This window comes from Bacillus rossius, chromosome 16 (genome assembly GCF_032445375.1).
Source record: "Bacillus rossius redtenbacheri isolate Brsri chromosome 16, Brsri_v3, whole genome shotgun sequence".
Taxonomy (NCBI): domain Eukaryota; kingdom Metazoa; phylum Arthropoda; class Insecta; order Phasmatodea; family Bacillidae; genus Bacillus; species Bacillus rossius.
The window spans coordinates 21,732,733-21,747,385 of NC_086343.1; the positions used below are offsets into that span (position 1 = coordinate 21,732,733).

Genomic DNA, 14,653 nt, shown 5'->3' on the forward strand with positions numbered 1-14,653 from the left:
TTTTTTTGGTTTCATATATAAAGTATATTGTAGAAAAAAAAAGAACAAAACGGGACAGAGTCAGTTGATACTTGGAGGTGGAGGGCGATATCTGAACAAAAGAAAAAAAACACACTCACGTAAAGTTTTTGTTTACTGCGGTATTATTGCACTTCGCTAGGACGTGTGAATAAAAAACAGAGAGAGAAAAAATCAACCAGAATGAGTAGAAGTTCCGACGAACGAAATATACCGTCGTGTCCTTCCTTGGCGTTCTGAAAAAGGACAATCAGCATGTTGGGAGATTCTCGTCACAGACACGATGTTTTCTTGGATGACCCCTCATAAATGTTCTGACGCCGAAAGTGTGAAGGTATACTCCTGCCAGTGTCAAACGAGGTGAGAGAGGTCAATTGGTAATAAACATTTAACTGTCGAATTTACAGACAAAAAAGGCTTGGCTGACGTAGGTACAGCATTTCTATCAAAACGACAATATATTTTTTGTTTTATTTTCGCGTTGATATCACTTCTTAAATTTAAATTTAAATAAAAAAAAAAAAAAACACTTCCACTGCTTTGTTTGGGGATATTTTGTCGCAAAGACAAAACAACAAATTATAAATAATAAATTCAAATATTTCTAGAAACCATCATCTATGATCTAGAATGTTGCATGTAATAGTATATTCATTAATTTTTTTTATTTGGTCTAGGAATAAATATCTGAATGGTATTGTGAAACAAAAGTACAGTTTCTCGGGCCTCTGTTCCCGTTGACAGTGGGTTGAGAATACCTTCAATTTTCGCACGTGGCAAGTATGTTGAGACCATTCAGTACACACGTTGCCGGAACATTACGGCGAGTAAACACACATCACAAGGGCCCAAGGTGTTTACATTGGAAACTTAAGTAGACGCTCGACAAGCTGTTAAGCCTCATCCAGGGGCCATATTGCTGCAGATTTTCAACAGTTATGAACCTTTGAACAAACCACGCGTTTACTTGTTTCTCATTTAAAAAAAAAAAGGGGGGGGGGGGAGGGGAAATTTAAATAAAATTATGCAGCAATATGAACACTGGAATTTTTGGCGAATTGAATTCTTTTTGTTTATCTGTACATACTATTTAGATTCACTCAAATTTTTAATACATTTTTGTTATTGTAATTTAATTTATTTGTTAAATTTATTATACTCATTTCGGAAGCCACATTTAAACAAGAAAGATTAATGAAAGAACATGTTTATTAATTTTGAAGTTATTTTCAATAAATAAATTAATAAGTGATTACTAACAAATGCACTTATGAATAATTAAAAGAAAATGTAGTTAAATACAATAATATTTTAATGCTAACATAGCACATGCAAACTACAAATATTTAAATGCAATCACTGGATACGCCTTAAAAGCTTATTTAAAAGAACGGGATTAAGATTTTTGGGAAATACTACAGAAAAAAAAATGATAATTTACATTTGTTAGTTTATATATTTAGGAGAAAACTGCTTTGAAAATAAGAACTATTGACGGAAAAAGTAAACATGTCATATATTTTTATTTTGGAGAATTGTTTTTGAATCACATTAATGTTGATCCAAAACAACAGTGCAGCGATTATAAGCGGGTTAGAGTGCATTTTGTTAAGACCAAAAAAAAAAATCCATGAGGACAACGCGTGATCAAGTTTGTTGTTTATTTAAGTTTTAAAAGTGAAATTAATGGTTAAGTTTTCAATGTAAACTCAAAGTCATAGCATTATCCTTCGTCGTCACGTTGCCAATTGCTCAGATTGGACGGTCACAGAAGCAAAGGGAACATGCACAGATCGGAATAAAAAGAAAATGATAATGAAAAAGCGCAGTTCTGATGTTGGCTCTTGTTGATCTCCTGATTCTTTCTCGCTCAATGTGTGTGTGTGTGTGTGTGCATGTGTTTGTGTGTGAGCACGCAAGCGAAAGCAACCAGTTTGGCCAGTACCGTACTTCTTCTACCAGGAATACTCAAACCGTTGTTTGCAAAAGAAAAAAAGCCAAGATTTACTTTTACTGGGAAGTGGACAATCACTCCCTGGAACTAAAAATGCTGAATGTAAAAATAAAAATATTTTTTTTTTCTCTTGCAGTTAGCACGCATTTAATATATTTATTTCCTTTTTTTTTTTTTGGTATCTCTTTGCCATGCTGTAGCGCGTGGGTTCTTTTTTTTTTTTCCTCTACCTATCAAGGGAACAGCATCTGAAGTCTGAGGCAACAATTCCGCCACCAGGAGAGAGAAAACTGTGAGTGACAGCAGAATAGTGACACCTGGAACAAAAACAAAAGAAACAACACCGAAACTAAAGATAAAACTAAATAAAAAAACTATTGGAGGAATGAAGGGGGTAAAAAAAATATAAACAAGGGGCCCCCACCGCCCCCTCCAACGATCCAAGTATCAGAGAACAAACCACTGTCATTCACACTCTACCTAACAGAGGGATCGCGTCGGAGACTTGGGGGAGGGTTTCTGCCACGAGATTCAGGAAGACAGTCAGTGACAGCAAGATGGTCACCCCTGAAACAAAATAACCAGTTAGTGGAGGGGTGCTGCAGTGAGAGGAGTTGTGCCTAGAAGATGGAAGGTGTCATTATTATTTTGGTGGGTGCACATTTAGACAGATAAGGGCAGGGGGGGGGGGGGGGGAAAGATGAGACATTCGCAAACACCTTTTTGGACAGCTTCATCCTAGACAGCCGTCTAAGAAAGTGCTTGTGGGGGGGGGGGGGGGGTGTTTTTAATTATTTTTTTCTAGTGACATGGCAACCCCCTGCCTCTCCAAGTATCAGGGACACTATACCCGCCAATAATTACTAAGACAGCCGACCCTACCTATTAACGGGACAGCATCTGAAGTAGAGGGCATCTTTTCGGCCACAAGGTTGAGAAAAACTGTTAATGAAAGGAGTATGGTGACCCCTGTAAGCAAGATTTGATAACAAGTTTAATTTTCCTCAAAATTTTCTCTTTTCTATAAAAAAAAAACGGACCTCCAGGAAGTATTTTGATGCCAACCAATATTTTCATGTGACACGGCAGTTGCCCAAGTTATTATTAGATTTAGTTTTTTTAAATGCTATATCTGGAATTTAGGTTTTTGCACATTGAATTGTAGGTTTATTGATTGGCGTTAGTGGCAGGGAAAAAAGTTAAACCAATGCGATCTTTAAAGGTTTATTATTGTTTTAATGATCACTTAAGATTGTTAGTTAATTGGTTTGGACATTGAAATATTTCCTGGAGCAACAGACAACCACTAAATGCATTAGTAACCGTAAACAACTTGATCTGTTTCGAGTGCAACCAGAGATTTGTACGACAATTCTGCCTTCTCTGGTCTTGCACGGTCTGCAAATTATCTGAATAAGCAATTAAAAAAATAGCAGAATTTTAAATATCACTGGGAAAACGAACACGCCGAGATGCTTGGAATGGTTCAGATATTGACATTCTTAAAAGGAAACAATACGATGTAGGAATAAGGTACATGGTTAAGGAGGGGCAGAAAAGCTCACTTCAGCACTCCAGTAAAAATCACAACAAATTTCGCCATGGAGAATTATTTTATCACACACTGCCCTTCATTAAAATTTTAATGAATAATTTTCTTAAACTTTTACGTTGTTTGTGTTTAGCATTTTGACAAAATGTATCTGTGTCGTTTAAGATTATTTTTTAAAATAAAAGTTTATTATGATTACAAACAAAAAAAAATATTTTGTTTTGAAATTATTATTATTATTATTATTATTAATCTCATAATTGTATTGCAGGGGAGATGTTTAAGCTTCCATACGAACATTGGAAACATGTCTTCATTAATTACTAATTTTCACAAAAAAGAAATAAAAGAGGATATTTTGCTCTGTTGAGGTTGTGAGTGTCTGAAGAAGACGTTTAAAATGCAGGATAGGAGCAGAAAAGGAAATGGAATGGGAGAGTATTGCATTTCTTCCAGTGGTATGTTGGCATACTTATTGTGAAAGTTGAAGTGAGAATAAAAAAATAATAATTTGAAATAAAATAAAAATAAAGTTTTAAGGTATAGCGCTTAGCGATGTCTGTTATTTTATCAAGAGTACCAAAATATACATCTTATCAGTGCTTAAAACAATTGTTTATACAACATGTCTATATCTTATATCTTATGATATTTATTAAATTATTTTAAAGAGTTTAAAAACATATTTTGCACAACATTAATGATATACATGAAATAGTTTTGTTTTCTGAAACTTAAAGAATAATTATTAATTAATTACAATACCATTACTCTTTCTATTGTAATGAATAAATTGTGCAATTGCAATTCGTTAAACGTTTCACAAACATAAATCAATCAAATAAGTACAAATAGAAAAAAATACTGATGATGAACCCTGGCAATAATGACATATTTAATATCTTTTTGACTTTAAAATAGGCACTGAAGCTAGACAAATCGTACAAATAAAGTGACAATATATATTAAAAACACTATGAAGAATGTTATGAACTTTTCAGTCTCAGTAAAACAATAAAACGTTAATAGATAAAACTTATTCTGTATTATTAAATTTGTGTGTAGAGTTAGAAAAACAATTTTGAAACCAATTTTAGTGAAAGATATACTTTAAAGCGGGTTGTACGAAAATATTTGACAACAGGTGGTAGACAAAAAAAACTACGTATTTCTGTTTATAATAAAGATTTTTATGATGAATTAAATTACTTCACTCACGAACATACAGACACTTAACGTAGACCTACAAAGGCAGTATTTTTTATTTTTTATTTTTTAAATATTCATTCAAAATTAATTTGTTCATATTTGGACCGTTAGTGTTTGTATGACTTTTTCTTTTTATTAAGAACACAAACACTTGTGTTCTGTATGTTCTATAGGGTTCAAGGTAAATGTAATTTTAGCAAGCAACGTTCAAGCTAATGCCTTAGTTATGGTGAGTATCATGAGAAACAAACCAATAGTTTTCTGCTTAAAATGAAGCAAAAAAAAATTATGCTGTGACTATACTATGTTTAAAAAAAACTACAACAAAATATTTTTCAATCAGTTATTTTCCAACTAACTGTAAAATCTCAAGGCACAAATAGATGATTTCATTATATTTAAAAAATATATTCAGCATTACTTTGATTATAAAAAATTCAAACAATTGTTAAACCTTTGTTGTTATTTTTGTTACTTTGTATATTCATTATGTTACACGAATCACAAGAAAAAAAATATCACAGATTTTGTCACTCAAGACGGGTCTATTTAACACTCTTAAACCAGTAACATTAAACTTGCATGCACTTTTAGTTTCTGGAAAATTATTAGCATAAAACAAGTACACTAGTCACTTAAGATCTAAGGTATTGTTATTCATTAAGGTATGATAAAAAAAGTTTTTATTTTTATATATTTTTTCCACCACCAGTACCAGCAGTGTAGTTGGCACATATCAGCCAGCTCACGGTCCACAAAGCCCTTGAATCGAAATCCCGATGAAGTTCTTTGTTACCAATTTAGCTTTAGTTAAGTTTCCAAGCCATAATCATAGCACAATTAGCCTGTCAGCATGAGACAAGTCTTAGGTAAAAAAGAAAAAGGTGATTATTCTTTCAGTACTTGCTAGTGATTTTTAACATCTAATCTCGGTAACAGACAAATTCACGTGTTCTCATGTTGCAAATACACTTATTATATAAAACTCGGACATGAAATTTTACGTAGAATTATTTAAAATAATCCAGTGTGTGATAAATATATGCCAATTGTCCTTTCAACTATATTTCTTGACGCGAATCGCATGTAGTTTCCGCACTCGCTGTTCGAATTCGTTGCCGGAGCAGCTAAGTCGACTATCGCATCATTCGATGTGCAGAGCGAAATTTTAAACTATATAGTGAAACTGCTTCAATAAAAGCCAAACAGACTTGAAAAAAGAATTAAACCCCGGCTGTGTACCTGATTTTTGACAAGGAATTTTATTTATTACTGCCTATCTTCTTAAAATCCATTAAAAGTTAATATTAAACAAAATTTCCTTTGGCTTTGTGAATTTTCGTTCGCACTATCCGCCACAGATGGCAACATTGTGGTTACTCATTTCCGTTCCGTTCACAAAATTACTCCTACCAAATGCCGAATACAGAGATCTTAGATTTTAAAGATCAAAAATATGTATATAAATCATCTATTCAAAACTCTTCACTGAAGTCACAAAAGTCTTTACTGAACTAGAGATGGCATGCTTACTTCTGCAAGAAATTTTACGCTGGTGAGTAAACAAGAAAAATGTCTTATAATAGCCGAGGTTTTGTTGGGCTTTGATAGTTGTTCTGTGCACGTTGTGCAGTTTCAGTGTACCAGCCGGCTGTGTGCCAGTCTGCTATTTGCTTTTTTTTTTTTTTTGAGGTAGTATGCACCAGGCAAAGAGTGAAAATACATTAGATATAGAGTGAGTGTTAAATATATTCCTGTTTTTTCACATCACTGTGTTGATAAACCCGCGCTATTCTTTTTGAAGTGAAACTGAAAGTTTAGCGATCAGGATGAGAGTGGTGTTACGGCATTGCTATACGGTGTTGTTTGTTCCATTTGCACTTCCTATGGTGACACTGAACAAGAGCTTGTAGCGTCAACTGCACATCACACACATTATTCTGAAGCCTCTAAACACTACACGAAACCAAATTTTAAATTAGTAACTTACTCATAGCCTGTAATTGTACACTACTGGATTAACACTAAAGCTACTCGAATTGCAAATTTATGAATAATATTTTAGCAAGACTCCAAAATTCTTTATTTACAAAAATTTTTCTTACAACAAAATGTTTTTCGTATTGTTTTACTTTTTGATAAAAATCACACCTGAGTGCCCTCAATAACGGCTAGGTTAACATAAAAAAAGTACACCACTCTTCAGTCACAATTTCATTTTTTTTTCCAGACTGCCCTATGCATAATTCTGTCCAGTGTCCTAATCCTACTAACCTCATATTTAATGAGCATATTTTCCAGAACCATAATAGCACACATTAAATGTAAACTAATATGCAACATTAATATGACTCTAAATAGTAAATAATACAGAATGCATTCTGCCTGGCTACCAGGTGAGATGTATGTATACTTCATCTAGCCCGAGCTTATTTTCTAAGTCGGGCGTGCCCAACTAGTGGGAGAGAGATAAATTCACTTAGCGTGAGTTTCTCGTTTGAATCGGGTCGCCCCTGGCTAGTAGGAGAGATATACTTCACCTAGTGTGATTTCCCCTTTGAGTCAGGTGCGCCCGGCTAGCGGGAGAGATATACTTCACCTAGAGTGAGTGTCTCGTTTGAGTCAGGTGCGCCCGGCTAGCGGGAGAGATATACTTCACCTAGAGCAAGTGTCTCGTTTGAGTAAGGTGCGCCCGGCTAGCGGGAGAGATATACTTCACCTAGAGCAAGTGTCTCGTTTGAGTCAGGTGCGCCCGGCTAGCGGGAGGGATATACTTCACCTAGCGTGAGCTTCTCGCCCGAGTCGGGAGGCAGCGTGAAGCCCAGCAGCGCCATGGACGAGATGAGCACACAGGGCACTATCAGGTTGAAGAAGTAGTAGAGAGTGCGGCGCCTGATCTGGATGGTGAAGGTCACGTCCACATACGGCTCCGGGCAACACGAGTACGTAAGAGTGTTCTTCCTGCCCGGCATGCCTGCGCACAACCGCATGCTTAAGAGTCAGTTAAGCCCGCCTCACAACAGCACACAACCACGTCTAAAGAGTCTGTCATGCCTGTCGCTCAATGGCACAGTGCATGATCACACAACCACACTCTTATTAGTGTCTCTTGCCGACTACACAGTGTACAATCACACAATTAGTAGTCAGGCATGGTCATTGCTCAATGACACGGCACACTCTTATATATGCTAAAATCAGTCATGACTGCCACATAAGCACAGGGCTCAACCACATATTAAGAATAACATTTGCCAGCCACACACGCACAGTTTACAACCACATTCTCAAGAGGCAGTCGTGCCTTTTTCACAACAGCCTAGCACACAACCTCACTCTTAAATGTTAGTAATGCCTGCCACACAATGGCTTAGCACACAGCCTCACGCTTGAGTCAGTTATACTTACCGCACAGCGGTTTAGCGCACAACCTTACACTTATGTCAGTCATCCCTACCACACAATGGCAAAAATCACAAACATGCGCTTAACGCCACATTGCAGGGAAACCTACACTTACATATACCCTAGAGTTGCTTTCGCAATGACATGCAATATTCGCATCCTGTAGCCATTGTCTTACTCTAGAGACAGTATTGTGAGACCTCAAGCAGGTGAAACTAATCCATTTACCGTCGATGCAATTGTTGATCCTATTGATATGTATTTGCCTTCACCATTTGGCAAAATTACATCCCTTAAGATTATACAAAAAAATCTATTGCACTATGTGTTAAATGTTAATAAAGGATTATGATTATAAGTTTGGTTGAAAATGAACCAAGAAATAATTTGTATATACTAGAGCAGGGTATAAGAAATTGAGCATGAACAAAATGCATACATAGTTACGAATATATGTTTTCTAACTCTAAAAATTAGACCGTTAAAGGGAAGAAATAACATATAAAAATAACATACCTCCAAAGCTAGTTAAACAGGAGGCAATATATTGGGTATGAATAGTAAATAATCAAGCACAACTAACATATTTTATCATTTTCTAAAAGTCTACCTCTAAGAGAGTGAAAAGGGTGTTAAAATGATTTTGTAATTAAAACAGTATTTCACGAAGCAGGTGATATTACACATTTGAACGATCGATTTATGTTATGTGTTTTGAAAATGGATTGTTAAAGATGCAAAAAGTGGTAAGTTCAGTTTTATAATAAAAAAAAATCAGATCTCTGATGCTAATAAAGCACACAGTAAGATATTGGTTGAGAATTTAAAAAAATTCCCCTTCGGTACAGATTCAGGAAAACATATAAACACTTCATATTCTATGCAGTGTATTCAGCAATGAAATCTTAGAACTGATTTCATACTATGCATACTAAAATAGTTATGGATTTTTCACAGCAAAAATGTATATAATATTTTTAATTCAACGTATTCAGCATTGAACAACTTATAACTAAATTCCTACTATGCCTACTAAGTTAGTTATGAATTTTTTGATCTTCAAACACTATATTTTATACCATTCAGAAGTTTTAAAATAATATTGAATGAATTTGATAGTGCATGTATTAAGGATTTTTTTTTTTAACTTAAACTTCTGTTCTTTTCTACCACTTACAGTAATAGTACATCTCATCAAAAATTGTTTCAGCCAAAAGTTTTAAATAATGTTTAGCATTTTTATAACAAATTGTAAAGGACATATCATTTCTTTTTGTCTTTCAATCTTTGTTATTTACATACCTTACAGTAATGTTTGGTTGTATAAAAATGTACTTTTGACAGGAGTTTTATGTAATATTTAGAAGGTTTAAAATAAGTAGGAACAGATTTGATAGTGTACATGGTATGGAAGTTATGATTATTTTTAAATTTCAACCCATTGCTGTAATAGTTTGTCTTACTATAAATTGTTTCAGACAGAAGTTTTAGATAATATTTAAAAGGTTCAGAAACAATTTTGACAAATTTTACAACGTTCCTACTAAGGGAGTTATGAAAGTTTTGACCTTCAACCCCTGTTTTTTCACCTTTTGCAGTTATTGCTGGTCGTAACAAAATTGTATTTAGACAAAAGTTTCTGGTATTATTCTATTATTACTGTAAAAACTTCATACTGATGCAATATTTTCTATATTAAGGGAGTTATAGCGATTTGTCTGTTTTTTTAAAAAATACTTTCCTCATTTTTACCCCTTTAGTCAGATTTAACCAACATACTTACACAACAGAGATTTTCCATTATTTTCTTTTATGTATCAATTTGGAAGTGATTAGTGCAAAATTACAGCAGTTATTGTGTCCATAAAAATGTGATATATATATAAAGTTTTGAATTGACAATGATTATGGAGTTTGGAGAAAATGATATGAAAAACTATGCAAAAATTTTCTGGAAGTCGCACCATGGTAATGGCTTCAATAGGTAGTCTTTCTTCGGAATCTACCAAAAATACGGATGTACAACCAGCTTTTTTGATAATTTTTTGCAAATTTATCTCTAAGGGGGGTTAAAATAGGGTTATTTTGATAAAGTAAAGAAAAATCATATCACTGAATGTACATTAGTGGAGATAAGATCTTAGCATTTACTATACTTATAAAATTAGTCATTTATTCTACATTTTACCATATTTAAAAAAAATTACATTCCTAATGAGTTGCAATGAGTGTTGGTTTGGTTATATAAAAGTTTGTCATTTATCGGAATATTTATAAGCAATGGACAAATTTGGCATTATTAATCTGAACTGGAAATAAATTACATTTTTTATTAGAGATTTTGAGATTTAACCTTCAAGTTCGTAAATACAGTATAAGTTTGATCTTATAAGGACAACGGATATAACCAAATCTATAACTAAGGAAAGTATATTTTTAATATTTATTTAATATTCAAAATAAAAATAAAACTTTTTTTTTTCTATGCTTGGTGGAAAAAAGTGAGGCGGTGAACAGTCTAGTTTGATCTAAACATATCTACGTTAGAAATAGGGGTACAAGTGTATTACAATTTCTGAAAATTATAATTATAATAACTGGGAAAAAAGTTTGATTTTTTGAAGACTATGCATGTAAACAAATATACACAAGCTCTATGACATTTGGCATGATCTACATTAAAAGAAAGAAGAGCATGTTTTAACATTGTTCAAAAAGCCATCCCTAATGGAGTGAAAATATGTGTATTTAGTAATGTTAAAACAAGAGGAAAAAAACTGATCACAAGTAATCTTCATTAAAAAATTAAGGTCTTATATATTACCACTATCTTAATTATTGCAACCCTAACATTAAACGCATGAGTGTGCTTTATAATACTGTCGTCCAAACTCTCTGCTCTATATTATTGATGTGCTCGTTTAATTTTTGTGATTTTTGTAACATTAATAATTTAAGTCAAAATAAGAACGAATCACCACTGCCATTTCCTATATGGATAATGGAAAAGTGTTTTTGTTAATGTTGTCAACATCTCTGTTTCATCAATACTCACTTCATGATGACATGTTGCGATTATTCCTAGAGAGTTATTTTAAAGCTATAAAAAATGTTTATAAAGCTACAGTTTGTTTTTCTAACCAATTGCTAGAAAGAGTAACTTCAAAAAAGATGTCAATACACAATAAAAAGGTTTCATCTAGTTGACCAAAATTAAAGATACGCTAACTCTTTCAGTGGTATACTCTAACCAATTCCTAACTTATTTCCTCCCACCTAACCACTCTCTTAGTTGTATCTAATTAAATAAACAACCACAAATATAGCGAAAGCATGTACTATATTTATTTATCTTGTCAGTAACTTGTCACTTTCGGTTATAACTGTCTAAGATCTATCGTTGTGTCAACACGGCTCTATGTTAAGTTTGGTAAGTAAAGGTTAAATTTGGTAAGTAAATTACTTAACAAGCTATCTACCAGTAAGCTTTCTAAATTAGAAAACCACATTCAAACATGGTTGGTAGGAAATAGAAAGTTTGTTATTTATTATAAAACTAGTATCATAAATTAGGGTAACATCTTACATATTGAACAAACCGAACAAAACTATTACATAGGTACATTTTAGTCAAAATCTATTCTTGTTCACTGTGCCACTATAGCAAAAGGTTAAGTACACATTAATAAGGTATTAAAAAATAATATATTATGTAATCAGGCCTGCTATCTCCGTGATTGAAGCTTCTGGATGTTGTGTTTAAGGCACCGAGTTCAATTCCTGGCTGTCAATAAATTCCGTACCCAGTGCGGAGGTGTCCCTTCACTTTCATGCCACGGAAGGCAATGGTACACCACCCTCACTGTGAGAACACCCTGGTGCAATGCGATGTTGTGCCATCGTGGCCTTACCGGGACTCACCGTGCTTGGACACAATTGTCAAGGTATCATCGTAATGATCAAAACCATTATCATCATCATCATCATCATCATCAAAGACACGAAAAACATGGAAATCAATGTCATTAATATCATATTATCTCCATAATCTGTATCATATCACAGTATCATAATACCACCATCTCATCGACATAGTCATTGTCATCGTCAATGTCATCATCATCCTCTAGAAAACCTTGGCAACATGGAGCTGATAATTTACTAAGTATAATATCAACCAACGTGCCCTCCCTCTACAATAAATTAATAATATAATATATAATCAGGAAATTATTGGACTCAGTGAATTAAAGGCTGTTAGACATGACGACAAATGGATTTTGGGGAAGTAATAGACCGAGGCCTTTGGTAAGGAACCGTCACAGCTTTTTGGGCAACAGCGATTACGTAAAACACCACAGGGAAATCTAAATCAGATGATCGGACTGGGGATTCGAACCCAAGTCCTCTGAAACGTGAGTCCAGTTCCCAGACTGTTGGAAATATTAGTAAATCTACGGAAATTTCAACGAAGAATAACTCAAATAAACAAAGTTGACTATGTAATTTCAAACTAATGAATCTTAGTACAAACTATGCCGTTTCCGACTTCTGAGTGGCATGTTTTGTTCTAGACATTGGTAAACACGTCATGAAAGCATCTCACCTAGGAGGTACCACTCCCCATTGGTGATGAAGTCGGAGAGGTCGCCCCCTTCTTCCGAGTTGAGGACCAGGTCGAGCTAGAAACAGTCACACCACGTGTTGAACCCGTCTGAGTTGCACAGGGGCACTCATGCGTGGCATGCTCAATACATCCATGCTACGTGCCCCGTGCGGCCAACTAACATGCAAAAAGATAAGTTTACATGCTACAAAGCTATTTTCCAGCACACCTTTGTTTTCCGGTAATCCATTCTGGCCAATTCGAGAAGGGTTATCACACAACAAGAGGAAATTTGTTTAGGTATTATTCAAAAGTCATATCTTCATTTACCATTAGAATACTGATACAACGTACCTCACTAAAACGTATTTTTCACTTTAACGTTGTTTTTTTTTAAAATCCCAGCCGAAAATCATATATTTTCTATGCAAAATTGTTTCAGTTTAAAGTATCATATAATAATTTTACACCTGCAATTGGGCATCCGCCTGGTGGCAAGGAGTTCCCACCCCCCAACTACCCTCACTCCTCCCCCCTCTGGAGCCTCCTTCGTAAGTCCTTCCCTCCTCCCAGATCCAGTGTCCTCCCCTCAAGCTCGTTCCAATCTCGCCCCGTCCTCACAAGGAATACCTGTCTTCCTCTCTCTGTCCGTCTCCATTCCCTCCGAATCTTCCACTCATGATCCCTCCTTCCTCGATACAGCCCTCTGTTCAACCTAGCTCCCAGCTTTCCCCAGCCCCCCTCCCCCCTACGAATTACCTTATTCATTCTCACCAGCCTTTCCACCTTCCTCCTTTCTTGCGGTGTGTCCCACCCCAGCTCCTTCATCATCACCGATGGTCTGTGTGTTTCCCCCGTCCTGCCTTCACCTTCCCTTCTCCTCCACATATTCGTCACCCATCTCGCTGCATTGCGCTGCACCCTCTCCAACTCCTCAATTTCCTTCTCCACATAGGGGTCCCACACCGCCGCGGCATACTCCAACACTGGCCGTACCAATGTCGCGTACGCCTTTTCCTTTACATTCCTACCTGTCCCTTTCAGTGTCCTGCTAAGCAGCCCTGACCCCATTCTGCCCTTCTTCACCACCTTCTTGACCTGCTTTCCCCACCCCAAGTCGCTCTGCAGGATCACTCCCAGGTACTTATACTCCTCAGCTTCCTGGATCACCTGTCCTTTCCAGCAGTACACTTTTCCCTCCACCCTTCTCTTCCTCGTGAACCTCACCACCTTTGTTTTCCCTACGTTTATACCCATTTCATTTTCTCTCGACCAGCACTCCAGTTTCTGCAAGTCCTCTGCCAGGTCTGCCCCTTCCTCCACAGTTTCACTATACCTTAGCGCGACATTGCTACTCCAAAATTTACTTAAACTAGTAAATAAATTTCCAACAACATGGTTAATGTTACAGAACAAACAAACAGAAATCAATCATACCTCCGCAACTTAATTTCTAACCTCTAAAACCTCCAAACAAACACAAAAACACACAAACAAACAAACAAACCAACAAACGTTCGCGCGGATTACCATAGATTAACGTATTTAATATGCGATGTGAACAACGCAACACAATTCGATACATCGAATCACTGAAATTCGAGAGAAAAGGGTATTATTTCAAAGGAAAGTATCATGCTAATGTATTGTTTGAAGTCCGTGCCTTGATTGTTATTGTTTTGAAATTATTTTCGCATTAAGTTTTTTAAATAACTCACTGTGTTTGTGCTACAAAAATGAGTAACCCTGAAGATAAACAGAAACGAAAGTAGAAATTCTCAGAGAACTAAGGACAAAAGCAGGTCGCAATTGCGAAGACTCATGGCATTGTGGCGAAGACCTTAACTACGATTGGTAACAGACCGGGCAAAAATTAAAAAAAAAGTACTAAGGATTTTTGTTTGGTTGT

General features: G+C 35.4%; 1 protein-coding gene across 1 annotated transcript in view; it reads right to left on the bottom strand.

The window, feature by feature from the left end:
- Nucleotides 1-14,653, bottom strand: part of LOC134540199 (neuronal acetylcholine receptor subunit alpha-7-like) — a 134,025-nt gene that overhangs the window by 20,651 nt on the left and 98,721 nt on the right. The window contains exons 6-10 of the mRNA XM_063382774.1: nt 12,745-12,820; nt 7,513-7,707; nt 2,855-2,941; nt 2,453-2,539; nt 2,203-2,289 (exon numbers count right to left, since the gene is read on the bottom strand). Of these exons, the coding sequence (XP_063238844.1) occupies nt 2,203-2,289; nt 2,453-2,539; nt 2,855-2,941; nt 7,513-7,707; nt 12,745-12,820 (532 nt within the window). The remainder of the gene's footprint in view (nt 1-2,202; nt 2,290-2,452; nt 2,540-2,854; nt 2,942-7,512; nt 7,708-12,744; nt 12,821-14,653) is intronic.